Here is a 24,187-nt window from a genome sequence, read left to right as displayed (position 1 = left end):
CCACCATATGTGAAACTTAGCAAACAAGATTGTCCCGTGTCTGAGGAAGAACAGGCTGAAATGGATAAGATTCCATATGCGTCTGCAGTGGGTAGTTTGATGTATGCAATGATTGCTACTCGCCCAGACATTGCATTTGCAGTGGGAGTAGTAAGTCGATACATGTCAAACCCAGGCAAGAAACATTGGGAGGCAGTGAAAGGAATATTGAGATACCTGAAAGCTACAAAGAGTATGTGTATATTCTATGGGAGTCAGAAGCTAAGTGTAAAGGGTTTTACAGACTCAGATTATGTAGGTGACTTAGACAACCGAAGGTCTACGTCAGGGTATGTCTTTACATTGGCTGGTGGAGAAGTATCATGGCATTCTAGATTACAAGATTGTGTTACTCAGTCTACTACAGAGGCTGAATATGTTGCAGCATCAGAGGCATGCAAAGAATCAATTTGGCTTAATCGACTAGTAACAGATTTGGGAATCAAAGAAGAGATGCCTGTGTTATATTGTGATAGTCAAAGTGCTATACAATTGGCTCGCAATCCAGTTTATCACTCAAAGACAAAGCATGTGGATGTGAAGTATCATTTCATCAGGGAAATGCTCGAGGATAAGCAACTTCAGCTTGTCAAAGTTCACACCACAGAAAATCCTGCTGATCTACTTACAAAAAGACTTCCCTCAAAGAGCTTTGCGCATTTTCGCAAGCAGTTAGGTGTAGGGTAGTACATCACTTCTCTACATCTCTTGTATATTAGCTTCTATAGTAGCTTCTCTCACACTTAAAGTACCACATTGGACTTTAAGTGGGAGGTTGTTGGGGTATAAAGCCCAATGTGGTCGCCCAGGTAAGTGGGCGGGCCGCCAGGTATGTACACATATTCTTTTGTGAAAACCTAATAAGAACTCGCTATGCTCTACACATTACAGTAGAGCGAGTTCACCATATCGTCGTGCTCTTCTTCTCGCACTCTCTCTCGCGTCGCACTTCCGCTCGTACTCCTTCACCCACCACTATTTGAGCATGAGGGGTAGAGAGCTTGGATTTCCCTAAGAAGGTCACCCCTAAAGGTAGGGTCTATTTGGATAAGTTGATACAATGAGAATCTTTTGTTGGTGGTTTTTAGTATCTCCTCAACTCGCAATTATGTTAACCTATAAAGCCTTCCTTGTGGTAGAGCTTGGGTCTCCATGTCCTGTAGGGATTCTGTGTATGCATGCCCCAATGCCGATGGCATAACTGTATTTTGTGACTCTATCTTTTCTTCTTCCACTACCGGCCGCAACTTAGTTGACTCCTTAGGTTGTCTTGTAGGCACAGGCTTTTTTATGGGCAAGGATAGGTTCTAGTCTTTGAGTTCTTGTGAGTACTCTAGTAGTGCCTGAGATTTCTTGAGCCAATGTAGCAGGTGAAGGTGGAGGATGAGACATGATTGGATGGTGAGGGCGAAGTGTACATAGTGGACTCTTGTGAAGTAAGCAGAGAATTTACTAAGATCATGTTGAGAGAAGAAGATGGACATTGCTTGGGGCAGTCTCTCAAATAGTGATCTTTAGCATCTGGACATTTTTGCATGGTGGAGCTCCTTCTGGTAGAGAACATCTAGTTTGGTAATGACCATGTTTTCTAAACCTATAGCACATCACTGGGTGGTTGGCTGCCCTATGATAGGTGGAGAGTAGAGGGCACGGTGTTGTTGGGGCGGAGACTTGGTCTAGGCTAGGGGTAGTATAGAAGCTCTAAATCACAGGGCTACCATAAGGGGTCATACTAGGTACAGTGGGAGATGGTAGCAATAGCAAGGGATGTACTAGGGCCAAAGTGAGTAGCCCAAGGTGAGCTGGTAGAACAGCCTATGGGAGTTGCACTCATGTGCATGGCCGAGGCCAAGTTTTGGTGCAGATGATGGACACCCTTCATATGGTAAAAATCCTTAGCTTCATGACTGCTTTTACCACAAAACTGATAGTGGAACATCATGGGACATCCCTAAGGCGGGTGGCCGGGGTTGTTGCAATTTTTTCACCATACTTGGGCCCTTGCCTCTTGTTGTTCTTTCAGTTCCTCTAATTCCCTTTTGAGTTGTGCCACCACATCTGGCGGCTAAGACGATCAAGCCAATGTTGCTATTGACATCTTTTCATCCTGTAGTGCCCTCTGTAGCTTAAGGGTTTCCAATTCTCTTTTGAGATCATCCAGGGTGTCAGTAGTAGGGTCATTCATAAGAACAACAAGCAAAGAGTTACATGGTGAGCAAGCAAATTGTAATATGGCATTTTTTATTTTGGTGGCAGCTGCAACAAAATCATCCATGGTAGCTTCAGCCTGCAAGGTTTCCCAAAGCTTTTGTTGAGTCAAAGAAGGCCTTGGGGGGTTACCATTTAGTACCCCCCATATAACGTGTGTTCGCTGGGTATTTAAAAAACCTCTCTTTTAACATGTATGAATAAATAAAATGAGCCCTTATTTTATGATTTTTTTCAAAATTGAATATAAAAACCCCTTATTTTAATATATCTTTGTTAAATTGCCTAAATTTTTTGCATTTCAAAACCCCTCCTTTTGAACTCACGTTATATATTAGCATGATTACATAGTGCACCCCCCGAGAAGCAGGCAAGGCCTTCTCCACCCACTTCTTGATCATGAAATCTCCTCGTTGTTGGGGTAACCTGGCTACCAGGGATCTAGCCCGGGTCCTCAACTCTGCAAAAGTCTCCCTAGGACCCAACTCCAAGCTTTCCAGTTGGTCCAAGGCCTTCTCCCTATAGTCACTCGGTTGAAACTCAGCAGTAAAAGCCGCCTTGAGGCATTCCAGGTGGTGAAGTGGCCCTCTACAAACTGACTATACCACTTGTCATTCAATCCCTCTAGGGTGGAAGGAAAAAGCACCATGTAGGCATCTTCTCGGTTTAGCCCTGGCTTTGGCAGAGTGACAAGCACCACCTCACATGGTCGACAGCATCCTCAGGAGATAGTCCCTTAAAAGGAGGAAACTTGATGATGACCCTCGAGAGAAGGTTTGTCAATTCCTCCACCATGGCGAGCTTGATGAGAGGGGTGGGTGGTGGTTTTGGAGAAGAATTTAAGAGAGGGCAATGATGGTGGAGATTGTGAAGGTGACCTCAATGACTCAAGACAAGGCTTCGATGAAGGTAGAGGCAATGGTGCAGGCGAGGTGGCGAAAGGCGAGTATAAGTGACGATGGTACTAAATCTTCACAGGACTTTTTAGAGGTGCTCCACTTGACTTAGAGCGAGTAATATCCATGCATAGATGCAAAAATAGAGTTTCCTAAATTTTAGGCTAAAATTTGGGGTAGGTGGTCGGAGCGACTATAGATACCTATGGCACCCTAGAATGTGGCCACACTATTGGTTTTCCTCAATCTAGCTTACCAGGTGATTGGGCTAGCTTGCAAGATTTGATAGAGAATTCCCACCGGGCGTGTCTAAAATGAGAGCAAATGTAGATGGAAATGGTGCAATGTGATCTCTAGTGGTGGTGGGGTGCTCTGGATGCAGTGTGCATGCGAACTTCACAAGCTAGCTCAACTCAACAAAATGAAAGAATGACCAAATGAAAAGATAGAGAACAGAGACAACGACTCAATAATAGACAAGAAGCCACAAGCCCTCCAAGGCAACACCCTATACATAACCAAAAAGACCATACAAAGACTAGTATGGTTGCAGCTACTAAAGAAGTTATGTTTGGTAGCTCTCAAATTCTCTAAAAGGGGTGGCCACATATTACACTCTGGATGATCAATGCTACCTCTCTAGCCAAGGTGGTCTGAGCCCCACCAAGACCGTCCGGTGTGTCCACACTGGGGTGCCCATCGATGGGCGGTCCAAGAGTGCTTGGGCACTCGAACAAAGGATGCTCCAACTCAAACATGTTGTCCTCTAAAGCACGTCCACCAAGGTGGCCATGCAAGTTGAGCCTTGTGTAGCCCTGTATCCCTGCTACACTACTTGTAGTTTTTCACTTACAGCTCGTTTTGGGGTGTTCTGGTCAACTTTTTGTTGTTTTCTTCTATGAAAGGTCTTCACAAAAGTTGTTCCAAATGGTATCAGCTTCTCACTAGTCAAATCTCGGTGTCAGATCTGTCAGGGGGTCAAGGATTGCGCGATCCATGTTCCTCTGCATCTTGACACAAAAAAAATTGAACTTTATATCTAGACCATGAACTCAACTTTTCACTTCTTTTTTAATTGCAACACCAAAAAGTCAAAAAGGTCCAATTTTAGTATAGTTCCAAGGTTCTTTGTGTTTTTGCCCAATTTCCTTGATTTTTGTATCAATTTTTCCACCAAAAGTGTATAGCTGGAGATTTGCAATCACCCTAGACCCAATGGTATCAGTTCCTTGCCAAAAATGTTACAAGAGGTCATTGATCATGATCCATGTTCCTGCATCAACCTGCATGGAAATTTCCAGATTCACTCTATGTGATTTGGTTATGCCTTTTTTGCACTTCTTTTTGAGTTTTAATCAGCTTTGGAGTTCTAACCATCAATTTTTCAGTATTTCAGAGTTTGAGGTCATTTTGCCCAAAATATGGTTTTCACCCTTTTCTTCTATGATCTCAGCCCAATTTTGATGGTGATAGTTTCTATTTACCCTACTCCTAAGTACTGAAATGAAACATGAAACAAAAATAGACAAAACGGTACAAATTGAAGTTGAAACAAAAAACGATACAACACTCTGAAAGTAACGAGAAAATTGGAGAAAGAAATTCTTTTTACTCTCGAGAATAGATCCAGCAAGCCCTCGACTTTTAGACTCTAACAAGCACTAAACCCCATGTCTAGCTACATGACTACTAAATTATAATGGAGTGGAAATCAAAATCAAGGTTTTGAAGTGGAAAACGGTGACTAGGTCACTCACCATCAAAGGATCATTGTCCCTAGCAATGGCGCCAATGTTAGCAGGTCATCGTGACGGACGTCTATAGCATTTTTTTTACACTAACACAATGTCAATACTCGAGGAAGCGAATTGATGGGGCACAGAGACTCTTTGAGGGTGTCAACCTCAAGAATTTGGCAATCTGCCTATGTTCTACATCATCGCACTCAATCATCAACCTATTTTGGCACTCAATGGAATCCTAATAATACAAAACTTTAGGATGATGTCCAGGACACTTAGGGGCACAAACCTACAAAGTTTGATCGCATTACAAGGAGGTCCAAAGTCACGATCCATCATGATCAAGGTCCTAAAAGCTACAATAGAACATACCAAAAAGGTCGCCCTAGGGTCTAGGAACATCTCCTATGATCAAAATGTCAAAAAACAGTCACTAATGCTCTCAAGTCAATAGATTTAGCCTGCTAATGCATAGTAACAAATCATCACGAAATCACTTGAATGAAAAAGCATCGAACAAGGAACACAATGCAAGTTTCAAAATTAAAATGTCATTACCAGAGCTCAAGATATGATGATTACAAGTTTTCAAAGAATCGTCACTCTCAGTCGTACGCTCAGTACTTCAAAACTTGGTAAAGGTCAGTGTTCTTTTCCCACTTTACCACATAGGCTTTATACATAGGGCTCTCTTGGCCAATGGCCAACTTGACAAAAGTCAAACCTTTTACAGATTGTACAACTTAACATCTCAGAGCTAGCCCATATATAATGAGGGACTTCAAATAATTACAATGCTTTTTGAAAAATAAATGAAGAGATATGGAAATTTTAGGCTTATGGAAGAAGGCATTGACTCGAAGGGCGCCCGTCTGGCTTGACCTCCAACATGCACTTTTGAGTTCTATGATTTGTGTATATACTCTACCTTGATGCTCTTGTACTTGGCATAGCCTAACCCTAATCTCTATCTCTCTAACCCTAACCCTAAAATCATGGTTAAAAGCTAAGGCTCCATCCTCCATATCCTATGCATGATTAGGGCACACGCTTCCCAACACTTAGAGAACATCCTATAAAGTTGTTACCAACTTTACCAATTCAATAAACACTTTTTTGGTTGAACATGTATGCTCAACAAGTGGGTTCGCCAATGATGGTACAACCAAAGCATGTCAGAGCTAGAAGAGGGCACAAGCCAGTCTATGGGTGTCTATAGGTACAGACTCAAGTACAAAAGCAAAGATGAAAATTAAATGCAGACAGGTGAATCCAGATGTTTGGAGGGTTTTTTTGCCAAGGAGCTATGTTTTGGGGCTAATCAACATGGCTGCTCAAAATTTCCAAAGTGAAAAAATTGTGGTGCAAAAGAAGATCCTTGAAGTGGTCTTCAGAGAGGTCTAGACTGCTTGTCAAACGGAGCTGTAAAGATCAAGATTTGGTAGCTTGAATGAAAATGTGCTTTGCATATTCCCATCGGGTGGGACATCTATGCATTGAAGTGCTTGGTTTATGGAGGATGCCAATCTTTTCAAACCTACAGTTAGAGCCCGAATGATCAAGTTATGAGCCAAGAAGATTTTGTCAGGGACCAGTATTGCACCAGTTTGACTGCTTTGGAAAGCCTACCACTGTGATTTTCATAGGCTTTCCAAAGGTTTCACAGTTATTTCATAGTGTATGACACAAGACAGAAGTTATGGCTTGTCAATCAGAGCTCTGAATACCAAGTTATAGCACGTTAAATTTGGCAGACTGCACGGATGGTGAGAGACCAGGTGACTTTTCTCTATTTTGCAACCCTTAATTGGGGGCCAAGGGGAGGTAGAAATGTAGAGCTTGAGTTGGAGACCAAGGTCTAAAACTAGGACTTTCAAGAGAGCTTCATAAATTAGTCACTCAATAAGGGAGCAAGAAATAGTGGTTGAAAATGAGGTTTTTTTTTAGGCTCACAAGGAGGGCTTCGACCTAGTGGAACCACATGGCAGACCAATGCATTGTGAGGTACCGAGGTTAAACTTATATCTATAAAATTCAAAACCTCTCATTAGACATCCAAGAGAGGGGAGGGAGCTCGTGGCTATGGCTCCCTCCCCTCCCTCATGCATGGCGTTATGTGGGAGGCCCTTGCGGGCACGTGCGGGTGTTCGGCGGCTCTGTTTTGCATTGTTGGTTGTACTCAGTGGGGGTGCCTTTCATTGGAAGTCTGGTTAAGGTCAATTTCACACAAGGGACTGCCCTTCCATTTTGTAACCAATGAGAGTGCACGTCAGTGAAATGGGCAGAAAGCTCACCCAAATGCGATACTTTTGTGCACATGCGGTGTTAACTAAGGGAAAGTGGAACAAGTGTCTAGTTGGGAGGTGAAGGCTAAAAATGGGAGGGAAATATTTTGTAAGAGGATGGATTTGGTCGGCAAGGGGGAGTTCTTGGGTGTGTGGCCTGTTTTGGGGAGGCAAACAGCCATTCTTTATACAAGAAGGATTGTATGTGCTCTATTGAACAAGAAGAATTCAACTCGCCTACTCTCATCATTTTCCCCTTCCCCCTCTCCTTTTTTACTCGTCTTTTGCTTTGTGGTGCCGTTAGTATGCATGTGTGTGCCCCCCGATCTGTCGGTGTTTGCACGCGCGCGCGCGCACACACACACAGACACAGATTTTGTGTGTGGTGTAAGTGTTGAAAAGTGAGTTGTGTAGATATGTGTATGTGTGTTCAATTGTAATTTTTTAGAGGGCAGTGAGTTCATTTTAATCGATGTTGGTGAGAGGGTAGGGGTGTTATGAATGCCCTGAGCTATAGAGAGGCAGATGTGTGCATTCTAGGTGTGTTTTTCATTCCCTCTTTCCAACTTCTTTCCTAACCAAAGGAATCAATCTTGCGGTAAAGGTCCCAACTAAAACGGAATAAAAACATGCACATCAAAAGAGAAAGTGTAGGCTACAATTGGGAGATAATAGGATTTGGTGAATAATAGGAAGTGTAGTCTACAATTGGGAGAATAATAGAATTTGGTGATTGTAGGTTGCGTGCTCCAAGGTAGAGTAGAGTGGGCATTTTAGAGCAAAAGGTTAGTAGTTATTGTTAGTAATCACTAATAGAATAATGATACATGTAAAATGCATTGAAAATGGTAAAGAAATAGGTTTGATGAGGGTGGTAAACTCATTATGACGTTGGGTTATTGTTAAAGAAGCTTGGACTCACCCTTGTGTAGATCTTCAAAAATGACCACCAGTCTTCTTCTATTTTTTTACACTGCCGCAAGGTTGATTTGCATTATTTGTATGTGGGTTTTTATGGATGAAAATCCCAAACTTGCAGAGGTTGGACATGATTCACATATTGATTTTTTAGGCATTGTGACATAAATAAAGGAGCTAGTAACTTGGGATAACATAGAAATAGAAATAAAGAGCGTGTAAGTGTGTAGAGGTGCAAATGAAAGATATGGAGATGAGAGGGGTGGGTAATCATGAAAAGGGTGAGAAAGGTCATGGAATGTGCAGATTTGAGTGGGGGATAGAGAGAGATGAGCATGTGTGTGTGTGTGTGTGTGTGTGTGTGTGTGTGTGTGTGTGTGTGTGTGTGTGTGTGTGTGTGTGCGCGCGCGCACATGTGTGTGCGAAGGGAGGTGAGAGAAGACTAAAGATACCTTGTAAGAAAAGGTGGGCAAAATAGAGTCCACAAGAAAATTCATATCTCAGCACCTTTAATTGCAAAATTCATATCTGAGCATCTTTAACCCCAAAAATTCTCTAAAACTTTGAGCATGTCCTAATTTCATGACCTAACCTTTTTGCTTTGATGATCTTTTCATATTGGGATTGAAAAGGGACGCTAAAAATTGAGCAAAAATATGCATTTTTTACCCTTCCAAGGTGTTTGTGTAGGTCATCTTTGGTAGAATTTCCTTATAGCTCCAAGAGTGAGCTCCCCCACACATCATAGCGTGATTTAAGAGACTCAAGTATATATGGACACTTGCAGGGAGGAGATTTTTTATATTTATAATATATATACATGACGAAAAAAGCAAGCTAGTACTACGGCTAGTCATGTTATCCATATGGTCATCATGATAGGGAAAATAAAATATACAAAAAATCTATAGAAAATAAAAATTAGAAATTAGAAAATAGAAAGTCAAAGGATAGGGGACCCTCATTTATTTTCTTATTATGGTAGAAGAGAGAAAAAAAGATGAAAATATTTACAAAAAAGCGACTAAGGTAGTAGTAGTTGTTTTTTTAGGATTTTTCATGAGGGTGCGGGTAGAAATGTGAGGATATAGGGTTTTATTCACTCATTGAAGTATATACACAATGGAAACACAAAATATTATGGATGGAAAAAAGAAAGTGGAAAGACATACTTTGGTCTCATGCACACATAATGCAAGTATTTACATACATACCAAAATATATAAAGCATTCAAAAAAAAAATCTAAATTTAGGCCATTATAAAAAGAAAATACTTATACGCAAAAAGAGGCCGTAATAAATTTTCTTTTTTTAAAAGATATGGGTAAAGTGCTTCACACACATGCCTATGTATGATGATCATAGTGTTTAGATGATTTTGTTTGGGCAAGGTAGCTCACTATGGCAAATGTGGATAGCCAAAAAATGGCTATCAATACAGCAGTAGTAGAAATCCATTTTATGGTAGACCAAACCTTGAAAAGACTTACAACGTTAGGGGTTTACTAAACAAACATGAATGGGATGTTGATGTCTATGTACTCAATTGCTCCCAATGCAAAAAGAGAGCATCCATTCTGCATGCTACTTTATCCTAGATATATTTACGCGGAGCAAATATATGGTGGAATACTTGATAGACCAAAAATTCGCTAAAGATATGAGTACCATCACTGTTGATTAACCATATAACTTCCTTGTTTTAATAGGGATCGAGACCTAAGGTTGCAAACATCTCCTCCTTAGGACTTTAATAGACTTTTCTGCGGTGCTAATTTGTGTGTGCACGCGCATGCACGTGTGTGTGTGTGTGTGTGTGTGTGTGTGTGTGTGTGTGTGTGTGTGTGTGTGTGTGTGTGTGTGTGAGAGAGAGAGAGAGAGAGAGAGAGAGTTTGTGTGTGTGTGTGTGTATATAGACATGCACGCTCCCTGAAGAGGGTGCAAAAAACTACGATGTGGCTACAAACAAAGGGAGCAAATGTGTGTAGCAGCTTGTTGATTTCTATTTATTTTATACATATCGATATATCATCTGCATACGGTGCTTTAAATTCATTGCACATAGCCATCGCTTAGCAACCTCTTCATAGCTAGTAGAGGTGCCATCAATCCTTACTTTAGTGGGGTATATTAAGGCCCTTTCACATCGTGGGACATCGGGACTTAACGAGGGTGAATTTTGTTACGCCAATTACATCTATCCCACTACATTAATGAAGTTTTTTCAATTAAAAAAAACTTAAATTCTTCCAAGTGATCAAGACAACAACCATATTGGAGTGGTAAAGAAGCCCATCACTATTACAAATCATGCCACATGAGTACATTGCCAATACAAGTAATAGCACTCCCTTTCAACTACAAGGTAGTCCTTATGGATAGACCTTGAAGGTTAAACATCATTTGTAGTGTCTGAATCGTCAACAAAGCCGGTGGACTTGGCGTTCCCTTATACAAGATTTTTCTGCACCACGTGTATCAAAATTCAAATTATTAGAATCATCATGAGAAGATGAAGTGTATATGTACATGGATTTCCTATATATCCAAGATACATATTTGTTGTCCGGTAGATATATGTCAGTGGTGTTATTGATCATGCAACAATTCAAGATCAACCAATGTAAGATTGTATGTACATGGATTTCCTATATATCCATGATACATATTTGGTGTCCGACCAATATATATCAGTGTGTTATTGATCATGCAACAATTCAAGGTCAACCGATGTAAGGGGTGTGTGTGTGTGTGTGTGTGTTTGTGTTGAACATTCCATCCAATGTTTTTAAGAAAACTATATTCAGTTTTTAAATCAAAGTCATACCATGCCTAAACAAAGGTAAAGCTATCCAAATACCCAATCACAACCAGAAGTGATTGCATCCAATGCATCCATCTTATAGTGTGCATTATTTTAGGGATTCTTATCATAAAATTAAGTTGGACTTGGTATATCAAGTCCTATATCCACGGTAATACACAAATTTTAAGGGCTAATATGTTTAAAAATCTGGATTTTTTAATGAATGCAAAGAATCAGCAGTAAGTCTCAATTAACAGTAGTAACTCTCATAGAAACAGCATTTTTTAGATATTACAGGTTTGTTTCAGCAGAACATAGCCAATTATCTTCCCATATCAAGTTAGAATCAAACCAAAACCTCACCATTGTCAGCATGATACATTTACTGTCATTAAAGATGGCTGAGCATTCCTCTTCTCATCATGCCTTTGTTTAAAGGCATGTGTTTTTTCAATTAAAAAACCAGTTTAAAGAATGTAGCCCCATTCCAATTTTACACTAATTATGCTAGTGATACAGTATGCCCAAAAGAAACTACTATGGTAATAAGTACTTCAAAATTCTACAACCCATCACCTAGAAAGATATTATCCTTCCCAAATTTTTTTACTTTAGCCTTAAAACATTTGTGGCATAATTGTAGATACATCATATCCTACTAAATTATCATTCTTTTTAAGCAAAACGTCAAGATACAACTCAAGTAGTTGAAACAATTAAATTCAACAGCAACAAAGATTTCAACAGATTTCAATCAACAAAGCTATGAAAGCAAAAAAAAAAATGTAGCACACAAAGTATAATATTCAACCATCAGAAAAGCAGACATCTATTTCAGATAAGCAATAAAATCATCATGGCAAGTAAGCCACATAAGCATCAGAGATAAAAGTTTCCCATTATGAAAAGTCAAATTGCATGCTAAAAATAACTATAACACCAATGGGTTTTGAAAAAAACTATGAAGAGGTGGTGAATCCAGCAAGCTCCCAGAGAACATTTGCCATAGCATAACATCCCATATCCCTTCTCACTCTCTCAATAAAGATGCACAATCAAGATGCACAATTACCATCATACTCATTCAACTTAGGCATTACTGCAAGGCTAAGCGAGTCTAAGACCTGAGAAGCTGCAATAATCCCAACAAGCTTCATTGTAAAAGTGGAAAATGTTAAGCAATAGCAAGAGATGCACAGTACTCCTCACATTCAAATTACCAAAAAGTAATGCAAGGCTAAGTGAGGGCAACAGAGAACCTTCACCCTTGGTTGCAGCATCATGTAAGAGGATTCTAGCTGGGAGCCATCCTCTCAAGCAACCTTGGTTTGTATCATCCATAGGGGAGGCCAGTTGGCACATCAAACGAGATGGGTATCTGAGTCGGCAACAGGACCTACGTCACTCAAGTACACACAGCATGAGCGAAAAAGAATAGTATTAGCACAACAAAGGGAGCAGCCCATCAACAAATCGGGAAAGAGGATACATCTCTGAGTTCAGACAAAGAGTGAAAGGGGCAAAAGAACATGCAAAATCGCAGCAAATCCCAGGTATAACAGGGGAAGGACCCGGCATTGGGAAGTTGAGAGCATTAAAATCTCATCCAACTCCCACTTAGCTCAACCAAGGGGGAGGGTCCCACATGGCTTAACTATTCATAAGCCCTGTTAAATTTCTTGGAGGGTAAGTAGCTTCAATAAGTAAAGCATAAAGAAGGGTAGCAGCAACTGCAAGGCAAACCACCACAAGGTTATGGTAGTTGCACAATATTATATCCATCAGTTACATCATGCATCATAGAGCCAGATTCTCCCAACTACCAAGGTAAAATACCCATGGTAATTATACAAAAGACAATATACCCATCATCTCTATCAAGCATATTGAAAACATAAAAGCTACAGGATAGTGAACAAAAGCAATACTTATCAACAGTGCCATAATGGTCAAAGAAAAGAAGCAATCAAAGCTAAATTAAAGTGACCAAGTGTGTGTGTGTGTGTGTGTGTGTGCACGCGCACGTGTGTGTGTGTGTGTGTGTGATATATATAAATATATATATTTTAACATCTACTGGTACAAAATAAAGAGAAAACCTTGGTACATGATGGGATCGGGGTTGGGGGGGGGGGGGGGGGGGGGGGGGGGAGGGGATAGAGCTCTAGTACTAGGGATGTGTGCGTGTCTATTTGCTCAAGGTAGTACAACCATGCAGATGCATCAAGCTAGCTAGCTCTGACCTGTGCGAATAGGGGGGTGTAAAATGTGGTACATGGGAGGATCGAGAGCAAGGGCTACTCGAATGAACGCAACCGGGTGAGCCATCATCTGGGCTCATCCCTCCTCAGCAGCTCGACGCTCTCAGGTCTGGATCTCGTGGGGGCCAGCAGCGGGTAACACTCAAATGTCGTCTGGCCCGCTCATCTCAATCTGCTAGAGAGTCACTCCCCTCGGTGGATCTGGGAGTGAAGGAGGTGTGGTCCTCTACAAAAAATCTGTAAGATGTGACTGTCCTTCCCCCCCAAAACCTGTGTCTTTGTATGTGGCTACAGAAATGTATCTCTATGCCTCTGTACCTCTAGCCAACAATCTCTGATTTCGAGAGTGCATGATCTCGCAGACGGTGGGTTGTCCTCTAAATAATGACTCATATCTGCCTCTAATATCATCATAAGCTCTACATCACAAATAAAATGCTCCTCACTCTCCACCACCTCTCTGCATACTTGACAGACTCTCTCCTTCCCGTGAATGTCATGAGCTCCCGCCACCTCTTTCTCTAGTTTGTGTGATGATACTCTGAGCTGGCCAATCGCTGCCGGTGAGTTGTTTGGCATGTAGGTGTCCATGTAGTGTGGTCGTTGTATAAACCCGTCCTCGAGTATGGAAGGAAATGATCTTTGTAGTGTGACATCTTCTACTCAAAGGGAGATGTGATCCAAGTCTGTCTGATATATAGCTGACAAAGATCCACTCGGAGCACTATGTTTCTCTGAGAGATGACCTTAGGGTGAGTTAAGGTCATATTAGAAAGGTGGCAAGCTCTCAAGATCAAGGCCGTGTGCTCCGAATCATGCTTTGACCTGGGTGTACCAAGCTCTGTCATAACTAGACTCTGCTATCTGTATGGCTGACTCAAATGCTCGTCGTGTGAGTCAGTCAATCGGGAGCTCTCTCACTCTCTCGATAAGGCAGACCGTCTCAAAGAGTGCCTCCACTACCATGTTTTTTTTTTTTTTTTTGGGGAGTTTGGGGGGGGGGGGGGGCAGAAATTTCTACCTTGATGATATCTTGTGGCACTGTGTGCTTGCCTCGAAAGAAGCGAGAGATCATATATACCTATGGTCTCTCGATCCATGCCCACTGGCTATCTATCAACCCGGGTGCCCACATTGTTGTTGCGTACATCAAGGCTAGGGTGACTAATGTATAGCCACCCCTTCGTACAGGGCTCCTGAAAGTGTGCATAATGACATCTCCGCTCTAACATGGCCATAGCTGCATCTCCACGGGTCAGATTGTCAATGGCAACTTAACCCTTAGAGAAGGGGCCATGTCTGCTAGTGAAGCTCACTCCCATATAGACATAGGAGGTGACCACCTCGATTGTACCTCTAGCTGTTGTAAATGTGGTTCCTCGCCAAACTGACTTGGAGGTGTGGAAGATCATGACCTTGGTCTTCCCAAGGTTCATTGTCAATCCTATGTACAAAACTCATCCAAGGTTCTCAAATGGCTTTGTAGACCCTCTGGTGACTCTCGACATAAAAACAATGTCATTAGCATATAGCATAATGTGGGCTGGAGTACCTGATAAGTTAGCTCCTGCCCCGCTCCTTCCCCTCCCGCTCGTAAGATGTAGTCAAAGATCTCGTCCATGTAGACTCCAAAGAGGATCAGGGAGAGGGGGCATTCTTGCTTAACACCAATGGTGCTATCAATGGACTCTAACAAGCCACCTGGACAACGAACTCTCCCAGTCACTCTCTCATAGAAAGCATAGGTGGCCCATATCATCTCTGATGGTATCCTTGGACTCTGAAGTCGTCAAAAGAGCCTCTCCCACGGGACTCACTCTCTCATAGAAAGCATAGATGGCCCATATCATCTCTAATACTCTAATAGTATCCCTGGACTCTGAAGTCATCAAGAGAGCCTCTCACGCACGATTGTGTCAGGTAAGTCCACAAAGCTGCAATAAAGCTGCTTCTACCGCACCTTTGCCCCATTAATGATGCAACACAGAATGAGTGGTCGATGGTGGAGATGCCAGGATCCCATAGGCCCTCAGTATTGCACCATATAGTTTTGCCATTGTATGGCCAATCATGATAGTCCTGTAATCCCCTGGGTCCAAGGTGTCCCAGATTTGTGGGTTGGCACAATGGTGTGTCGTGTCCACTCCTCTAGAAAGCCCTCCCCTATGGCCCGGTTGAATACATGTGCAATCAACAAGGCTAGAGTGGCAGCTGCGTAAATGAGGTGCTTACTTGTAATCATGTATAATCTGAAGACCGACGGTGTTATAGGCGATAAATTGCTTTCTTGACCATCTCTAATGTGAAGAAAGAAGAGCTTGTGGGTCGAGGTCCGGGTGGCTGTGAAATCGGAGGCTGGCTTGGTACCTCATAGTCTCTTTGCATAATCGTGCCATACTTGTGGGTCCTCAATTGGAGTAATCGGGCGTGGCCCTCGAAGGGCATGCCATGTTGTGGCATTGTCCATGCTCGTGTATAAGCGGTATAGCTCTAGCTCTTGTGCCTCCTCGAAAGCTCACCGCTTTCGGCGTGTGAGTATCTTCATCGGCGTTTGGCTTCTCGATCAGTGATCTCCCACACGTCCACTACGCACATAATTAACGGTAAAGGTCTCTACAGTCATCATCATAACAACTATTATGTGGAATAATCCCTCGTGGTGGGGAAGTGTGGCATGTGTGGGTGGTGTGCAGGAAAGAGCTAATGGCCAATGTTTGAAGGATAGATGTGATGTGAGAGGTGAGCATGGGTAGTGGCGTAGTAGGGTGGAGTAAAAGGAGTCCCTTCTCGACCTCTACAGACTACAAGGGAACTAGCTCGTATGAAATGGATCATGGTGTGGGGGGCATGTCATGGATATGGAAGGTATAGCATCTCCAATGAGGGAGAGTGCAAGATAGGTGTGGTCGTTCCAATTGGTATGGGCCGGATGGTGAAAGAGCTCAGCATGTGGGTGGCCTCTCTAGATCCCATGATGTAATCCACAATAGTAACTCTACGTGGTATGCATGGCAACCCTCCTAAAGTGGGTCACTAGGCCATCCCGTTATAAAAATCGAGACGGTGTTGACAGCCTAATGATAGTTGTACTCTGAGATGTGGGTTGTCTGCTAAATCTCTCATGGTAGCATCCTCCTGTGTGACGTGTAACGCCACCAAATCCTATGTGTCGTATGTCTCCCACCCGTCATATGTTTTGGCATTGAAGTCTCCCACGAGGAAGTCTCTCATGAGGAAGACTTCCATAAGTGTAAAGTATTCCATAATCTCATCTGACAAGCGTGTGTATGGGGATGGTCTCTCTTCCCCATCCCTCTTTGTCATGTAGTAGCAAATATGGAGCATGAGGGACAGAACTAGCACTGAGCAATGTAGATAATCTTGTCCCGTGATAGCTCAAGGCGAATCCAAAGGTAACGGGCCTGCAGGTCGCATGCAGCAATCTGTATCCTACTCTAGAGTCCCTTTTTAAAGAGTATAGCCACCCCTCCCGATCCTGGTGTAGTGTGCTGACAAGGACTCCCTCAATGTGAGGACTCCCATTAAAAGCCATGAATCCTCGATAGGCTTCGCCCTGGGCTCTCATGTGCCTCTGTCAAGAGAATGAGGTCCCGTCCTCTCACCACCTCCTCAAGCCTCTCTGGATGTGTCCATAGATCCCCATTGAAATTCCAAACCGCAATGTGGATTTCCTCGTGTCGCATAGGCCATGGATCACCTCTCCTCCTCATCAAGCCTCTCTGGATGTGTCCATAGATACCCATTACAGTTCCAAACGGCAATGTGGATCTCTCACAGAGAGAGAGAGAGAGAGAGAGAGAGAGAGAGAGAGAGAGAATGCTCGCACACCTATCTTGGCACTTGTACAAAGATATTATACCTAACAAAAATCACCAACCAAAAATTAAAGAGCCATAACCACTGCAAAGTACGAGATTTAACCGTTAAAGAGCCTGTTCCACCAGCTTATATGACTTCACACGACTCCAAAATCCCATGAAACTTGTGGACCAACAGCTCATACAGTCGTCATCTCTAGATACCGAGGTAACAAAACCACGTGTGTTCAGTCGGTATCGCGTGTGGTGATAGTGAGCCAAAACAATTACAGTCGCAACGCAGACTTGGTTTGATTTCATTTGAAGCTCAAAACTCTGTCAAAAAGACTCAAATGTTATATCTCTTATGGAAAAAAGTCTGATTTGTTACAAATGCGTCAGAAATCCAATGATTTCGCCCTTGAATGCTCATAACAGCTTAAATATACACCACTAAATGTGCCATGTGGTTTATTACTATCACTATAAAGAAGATAATGATGCCAACCCCCCAAAATGATAAGTTTACAGGATTAACTGTAGGTTCACATGGTATAAGCTTGTGCTAAAATCCAAGCTGGCAAAAAGGAACACCTGGAGCATGTATCATTTGTCTATCGGATCACATAGAAGCTTATCATTAATATACTGGATCAAACAAAGAAAGAGAATCACTAGGGCATCAAGAGAAAACGGCGCAATCCAAGGAAGAATACAAAAGGCAAGCATACCCTAGGAAGTCTTGTGGCAGAAGAAACAGCTAAGCACCTGAAAATATCACGGGTTCCAATAACATCCGGACAAACTGTGGCAGGCAGAATGCGGCCGTATGCATCTGAAAGCGTACAAACATGAAATATAACGTCAGATTTTTAAAACATCTTCAAGTTCAAAGCTCTCAGGAAGGATAGCAACAGCTTGAGCTAACCTCCGAATTGTAGTACTTCAGAGGCCGACACTTCCCTTTGCTGGCACTCTTCTGTTTCTCTATGGGATTAACAGGTTGGCGGAAGTTAACTGCTGGACCTTCCGTTGAGCAGAGCATAAGCCCAATTACACCACTGCAAGATAAGAGTACACAACCATCTAGTTTGAAATGCTGCTAAGGATTTGGCACAATTTAAACCATTAGATAAAACATTAAAATCCACAAAACATGAGAGCCTGCATGTGTGTGGGTGCACTGTGCATTTCCATGCAGGTGCGTGTTATGGTTTTTCCCTGATCTCGAATACTATATATTCGAAACATTAAAATCCACAAAACATGAGAGCCTGCATGTGTGTGGGTGCACTGTGCATTTCCATGCAGGTCCGTGTTATGGTTTTTCCCTGATCTCAAATACTATTATATTCGAAACATTTAAAAAACGTAAGAAAAACCAGTTTGCTACCAGAAACCATACTCCAACTTCCCCCCTTTAGTTTAGGCCCAAATTGGGAGCCTCACATTTATTACTGTGGGTGTTTTTCACGCTATAGAAGGGAAAAGTTTGCAGGCCGACAAGCTGGGAGACTGGGCACCATTTACAGCGCACAGAGCACAGAGAGAGAGAGAGAGAGAGAGAGAGAGAGAGAGAGAGAGAGAGAGAGAGAGAGACTTGAGCCTTGAGCCTCTGCCAGTGGCTACCATCTCTACAGAGGCAGTGGGCCCTATCTGGTACTTTTCAGCCCCAAGGAGATACACTCTCCCTTCTCATAGCGAGTGTCAGCCTCCTCGCTTTTCTCTCTTTTTACAATGGGAGTGGGACTAGGTGATTGTGCTCAAGTTTGGAAAAGGCGTTTGCACTTCATTTTGTAATCCCAAATGGGACGGTGGACCCACAAGTCTCGAGGCTTCTCGAGGCTCCCTTAGTGTTCCCTTGCAGTTTAGGTACGAAACCCTAAACCTGTAGAAAAACAGAGCAGGCTGTAATTCTCTGTTTTGGATCGTTTTTAGTAGAACGAACACGTCTACGCGTGTCCCAAGGGCATCCACACGCAATGGGACAGTTCCTTTGTAAATTGGACGAGCTTTCATGCGAGAAAACTCTCCAAATTCGCAACCTTTCACGATGGAACGGTGCGTGCTTGTGGGGGATTAGGAATTAGCTAATCCGGTTCCTGCTTAGAAGGCTCTTGCCTTGGCAAACACGCATAAAACCCTCGGAACTGTACATGATCATCTGAGTAGCCCAACTAGTGGGGCATTACCATATGTGCAAAATGGGGGAGAGAGATACACGAGAGCAAATCATCGCGCTACATGAGACAAAGGAGAAGGCAAGTTTCCATACTCATCAGAATTCAGTGCTAACTGGCTCGACCAATCCCAGACTGACTGACCTAGACTCTCGATGTGAGAAACCTGTTCGGCAGTAGCCGTTTTACATTGTCCATGCAATGTTCACTTGCACCTTTTCAAGGGTTCTTGGGAAAACAAGTAATAAAAAAATAAAAAATATGTAGTACATATTTAAAGAAAGCAACATGAAATATACATCTCCTAGTGATACTCTCGCCCCGAGTAACCCTAGGAACATGGGTCATGTCTCATGCCAACCTGCCGGGTGGGTACCCTTGCAGTTTAGGTGCGAAACCCTAAACCTGCAGAAAAACACAGCAGGCTGTAATTCGCTGTTTCGGATCGTTTTTAGCGGAGCGAACACGCCTACGCGTGTCCCAAGGGCTCCCGCACACAATGGGACAGTTCCGCTGTGAATTGGACAAGTTTTCGCGCGAGAAACTCTCCAAACTCGCAATCTTTCGCGATGGAACTACACGTACCTGTGGGGGATTAGCAATTACCTAATCCGATTCCTGTTCAGAAGGCTCTTGCCTTGGCAAACGCGCATAAACCCCCAGAACTGTACATGTTCATCTGAGTAGCCCAACTAGTGGGGCACTACCATATGTGCCAAAGGGGAGAGAGAGATGCACGAGAGCAAATCATCGCGCTACATGAGACAGAGGAGAAGGCAAGCTTTCCATTAAAGCTGTAGACCTACACCCACTACTCACACACACACTCTAGGTCACTTATTGAGCAAAAAACAACCCCCAGCCTCAAATGGGCGCCTCCTCTTGCTGAGGTGTCCTGCAGGCTGCTCTCTTCCTGCCAAGTGTCCAATTTGCCCCTTTGACTTAATTCCCTAGTTCCCACTCACTTATAAAGTTGTAAGTGACTTTCCGAGTGGCCCAGATTTCGTTTGGCGGGCACAGGCTTCCATACTCATCAGAATTCAGTGCTAACTGGCCCGACCAGTCCCTGACTGACCGACCCAGACTCCCGATGTGAGAAACCTATTCGGCCGCAGTCGTTTCATATTGGCCATGCAATGTCCACTTGCACCTTTTCAAGGGTCCCGAGGAAACAAGTAAAAATTTAAAAAAAATAAAAATATCTAGTACTTATTTATCGAAGGCAACAGGAAAAATACACCTCCTGGTGACACACCCCACCCTTGAAATACTGCAAGCGACCTCGCTTGCATGCCAATAATACATGCGGTATCTCTTGATATCACACATTTCTATGATTGGAATCCAAGATATACATGCTTCCGAAAATGTAGCGTTGGACGATTAAACAATCCCACCAACCTGGCTACGACACATATATTAAGCATAGAAGTCTTCTAGTGTACTCTCAAGCACAAACTTCTCTAGCTAAATTCTGTATGGAAAGAGTAGATACAATTGCTTAACTACTCTCTTGAGCATCATGAACCATGCTCTTGCCTTGCTCCAGAAAAGGCTACATCAAGTCACTGTGGGTTCCATCTGAAAGGCTTCAAGATACAATTGCAATAGCTGAGGTGAATCAACCATTCAGACTCTTCCATCCATTTGGCATCCAACGATGGATAGTTCTTGAACTTCACCAAATAGCGTCTTGCAACCTTTCCTCTAACCTTTCTTTCTTTATGTGCCAATATCTGTTCAGGAACAAGGATTTCATCCAACTCTTCCACTTCAGGTTGTTCCTCATCAAGCATATTCTCTAGCACATCACCAACAAAGGGTCTTAGAAGGCTGACGTGAAAAGCATTATGTATTTTCTAGCCTTCTGGTAGCTTCAACCTATAAGCTACATCGCTGATCTTTTCTGAAATCTAAAAAGGACCATAATATCGCATACTGAGCTTAGGAAACAAACGTTCCTTGCCTTTCCTTTTCCTTAACCTGGCTTTTTCAAAGCGCAAAAGCACCCAATCACCAAGTCAAAATACAAGTTCTTTTGCTTAGCCTCAGTCTTCTCAAGAGCAATCTTTATCTTCCTGTATGTTTCATCCATATCTTGCACATACTTGTCTGCCTCAAATATCTTGTCCTTGGTCTGCAAAATGGACGGGACTTTCTTCCCTCCTTCCACTATCTCAAATGGTGCCTTACCTGTTGACATATGCACAGTGTTATTGTAAGCATATTCAACCAATGGAAGATGGTGTTCCCAAGTTGCCTTGTGCTTTGACACATACCATTTGAGCAAGTCGATGACAGTAGAATTTGCCTCTTTTGACTGGCCATCAGTTTGCGGATGAAACGAAGAAGAGAACTTTAGCGTAGTGCCCATGTTCTCAAACAATGCCTTCCAGAAAAGACTCGTCATACGTGGATCCCTGTCACTGACAATTGACTGAGGCATCCCATGATATTTAAAGATATTGCTCATGAATATCTTGACCATGTGTTCTGGCTTTATCTTCTTCCTCACAGGAATGAAATGGACCTGCTTACTGAACCTACAAATGATAGTCAAAATCCCATCATTGCTTGTTTGCGTCCTTGGAAGATCAAAGATAAAGTCCATTGCTATGCTTTCCCATGGCCTATCAGGGATCGACAATGGCTGCAACAATCCCGGTTGCTTTTTTCTATCAAATTTGACTTTTTGGCATACTAAGAATGATCTTACAAATGTGTCAACATCTTGACGCAAAGTTGGCCAGTAGAAGAATGCCTCAACCCCTTTCATTGTTGCATCAATTCCACGATGCCCAACATAAGGTGGAGCATGACTTTCCATTAAAATCTTTGGCCGTAACTGTTTAGTAACGCATAACTTTCCATGCATGAGAAAGTCATTCTTAAGCATATAGTGCTCATGATGTTGCCCATCAACAAGCTGCTCATAAATCCTTGCAAAATCTCAATCTTCAGCATATTGTGTCTTCATTTCGTCTAGTTCACAATGGTACGGAATTGACACTGCTGAAATTTGGGGCTTTCGTGACAACGCATCAACCACCACGTTCTTTTTCCCTTGCACATGCACAATTTGACAATGAAACATTGACAAGATGTTTGCCCATCGCATGTGCTTCTCACACAACTTCGTCTGTGTGAGAAAATATCGCAAGGTTTGATGATCTGTTTGGACAACAAAATCAGCCCCTAGCAAATAGTGTTTCCAACTAGTGAGAGCATGAATTACTGCCAACAATTCTTTCTCATAGACTTGCAAGTTTCTTTCAGTCTTCGAAAGAATTCTGCTCTCATATGCGACTACTCGGCCATTCTGCATTAGAATTGCACCAAGACTATGGCCACACGCATCACACTGAACCACAAAAGGTTTCGAAAGATCTGGCAAAATGATTACTGGATCTGAGGTCAGCTTCTCTTTCAAGTGTTTGAACGCTAAAATTTCCTTGGTTGTCCACTTGAACGTAACTCCTTTTCCTTGCAATGCATGGAGTGGAGAAGCAATCTCAGCAAAATTTCGGATGAACCTCTTGTAGTAGGAACATAAGCCTAGAAAGCTTCGAATGTCATGTACGGACTTCAAGTCTAGCCATGACCTAATTGCTTTCACTTTAGCGGGATCCATGCGTACCCCATCCTTTGAAACAATGTGCCCAAGGAAGTGAATCTCTTGCAAAAAGAATTCACTCTTCTTCGCATTAATGAGTAGCCTGTTGTTACGTAACTCATTGAAAACTGCAGTCAAGTGATCCCTATGCTCCTCTTCAGACTTCAAGTAGACAATCATGTCATCAAAGAAGGTTCCCACGAAGTTTCTCTGTGGTCTAAAAATTATGTCCATCATTCTATTAAACGTGGCAAGAGCATTTGTGAGACCAAATGGCATGACAAGAAACTCATAAAGACAAAATGTTGTCCTGAACGCAGTCTTATGGACATCTTCTGGCCTAATGCGTATCTGATGGTAACCACTCTTTAGGTCTATCCTTGTAAACAATGACGCTCCCTCAAGCCGATCAAGAATGTCATCTATCCTCGATATGCGGAACTTGTTCTTGATGGTATTCTTATTCAAGGCACGATAGTCAATGCACATGCGCCATGAACCATCCTTCTTCTGCACTAAGAGTACAGGCGAACAAAAAGAGGATGAACTGGGCTGAATCAACCCCTTCTCTAAGAGCTCGTTGACCTGACTCATAATCTCTTTTTGTTGGGCTGCACTAACCCTGTATGGTGGTCTATTCGATGGACTAGAACCTGGCACAAGATCTATAGTATGATCCTCAGGTCTCTCAGGAAGTAACTCCCCTGGCAAAGAGTCCGAGAAACAATCACTAAAACCACTCAAAAAAGTTGACCTGTCTTTATCTAAGGTAGACAAATTAGATACAACTTGAGGTACTTCTTTTGCAAAGATCAAGTACGCAGAAAGATGATTCTTTATTACAGATGAAATAGCAGAAGCAAAAACAGTTGAAACAGACTCGCCTTTAAGCTTTACATCAAGGACATGAGTCTTTCCTCTATGTACAAGGGTAATCTTTTTGTTGTAAGTATCCACCATAGCATGCAACCTGTAACACCATGGGATACCTAGTAACACATCACAGCCCTCAAGTGGCATAATATGAAATTCTTCCGCATCCACATAGCTCTCAATGTGCAGATGAAGCTTCCCTAAATGGGAGTAACGGGCTCTGAATGACCTGGGCATGCCAAACCTGCTTCCCCTGTCATAACCATCTCCTCTGCACGAATGCCCAACTTTGATGCCAATTCCGGTGATATGAAATTTGCACGGGCTCGTCGATCAAAGAAAACCAGCACTGTCTGGTCTCTAACTTTGCCCCAAGCTCTGCACAGCTCCGTGGCATCTGTGTTTGGCTGGTCTCCAACCAAATCTGGAACAAGTCCTGCACTTGGCATTGGCTTCTTCCCTTTATGGTCTGACTTGTCATCCTTATCCTGTGACTTCTTCTGTGGGCATTTATTTGCAAAATGTCCTTGTTCACAAATGTAGCATT

The 24,187-nt window shown here is 42.7% G+C and overlaps 1 protein-coding gene across 6 annotated transcripts in view; it reads right to left on the bottom strand.

Moving 5' to 3' along the window:
- Nucleotides 1-10,295: 10,295 nt before the first annotated feature.
- The window catches only part of LOC147434954 (spermidine synthase 1-like), an 82,145-nt gene continuing 68,253 nt past the window's right edge, over nucleotides 10,296-24,187 (bottom strand). The window contains exons 8-10 of one of the 6 annotated variants that reach the window (XM_086491331.1): nucleotides 17,903-18,035; nucleotides 17,743-17,809; nucleotides 10,296-10,553 (exon numbers count right to left, since the gene is read on the bottom strand). In XM_086491331.1, the coding sequence (XP_086347457.1) occupies nucleotides 10,510-10,553; nucleotides 17,743-17,809; nucleotides 17,903-18,035 (244 nt within the window). In that variant the 3' untranslated portion in view covers nucleotides 10,296-10,509. Of the gene's footprint in view, nucleotides 10,554-12,154; nucleotides 12,292-12,318; nucleotides 12,626-17,309; nucleotides 17,623-17,705; nucleotides 17,810-17,902; nucleotides 18,036-24,187 lie in introns of those variants that run through there. The other 5 variants (XM_086491334.1, XM_086491332.1, XM_086491330.1 and 2 more) reach the window with 5 other exon arrangements.

The sequence above is a fragment of the Adiantum capillus-veneris genome, chromosome 19 (genome assembly GCF_014529385.1).
Source record: "Adiantum capillus-veneris isolate H3 chromosome 19, ASM1452938v2, whole genome shotgun sequence".
In the NCBI taxonomy this organism is placed as follows: domain Eukaryota; kingdom Viridiplantae; phylum Streptophyta; class Polypodiopsida; order Polypodiales; family Pteridaceae; genus Adiantum; species Adiantum capillus-veneris.
The sequence above is the reverse complement of the archived record's forward strand: the minus strand, read 5'-3'. Positions and strand labels throughout refer to the sequence as shown.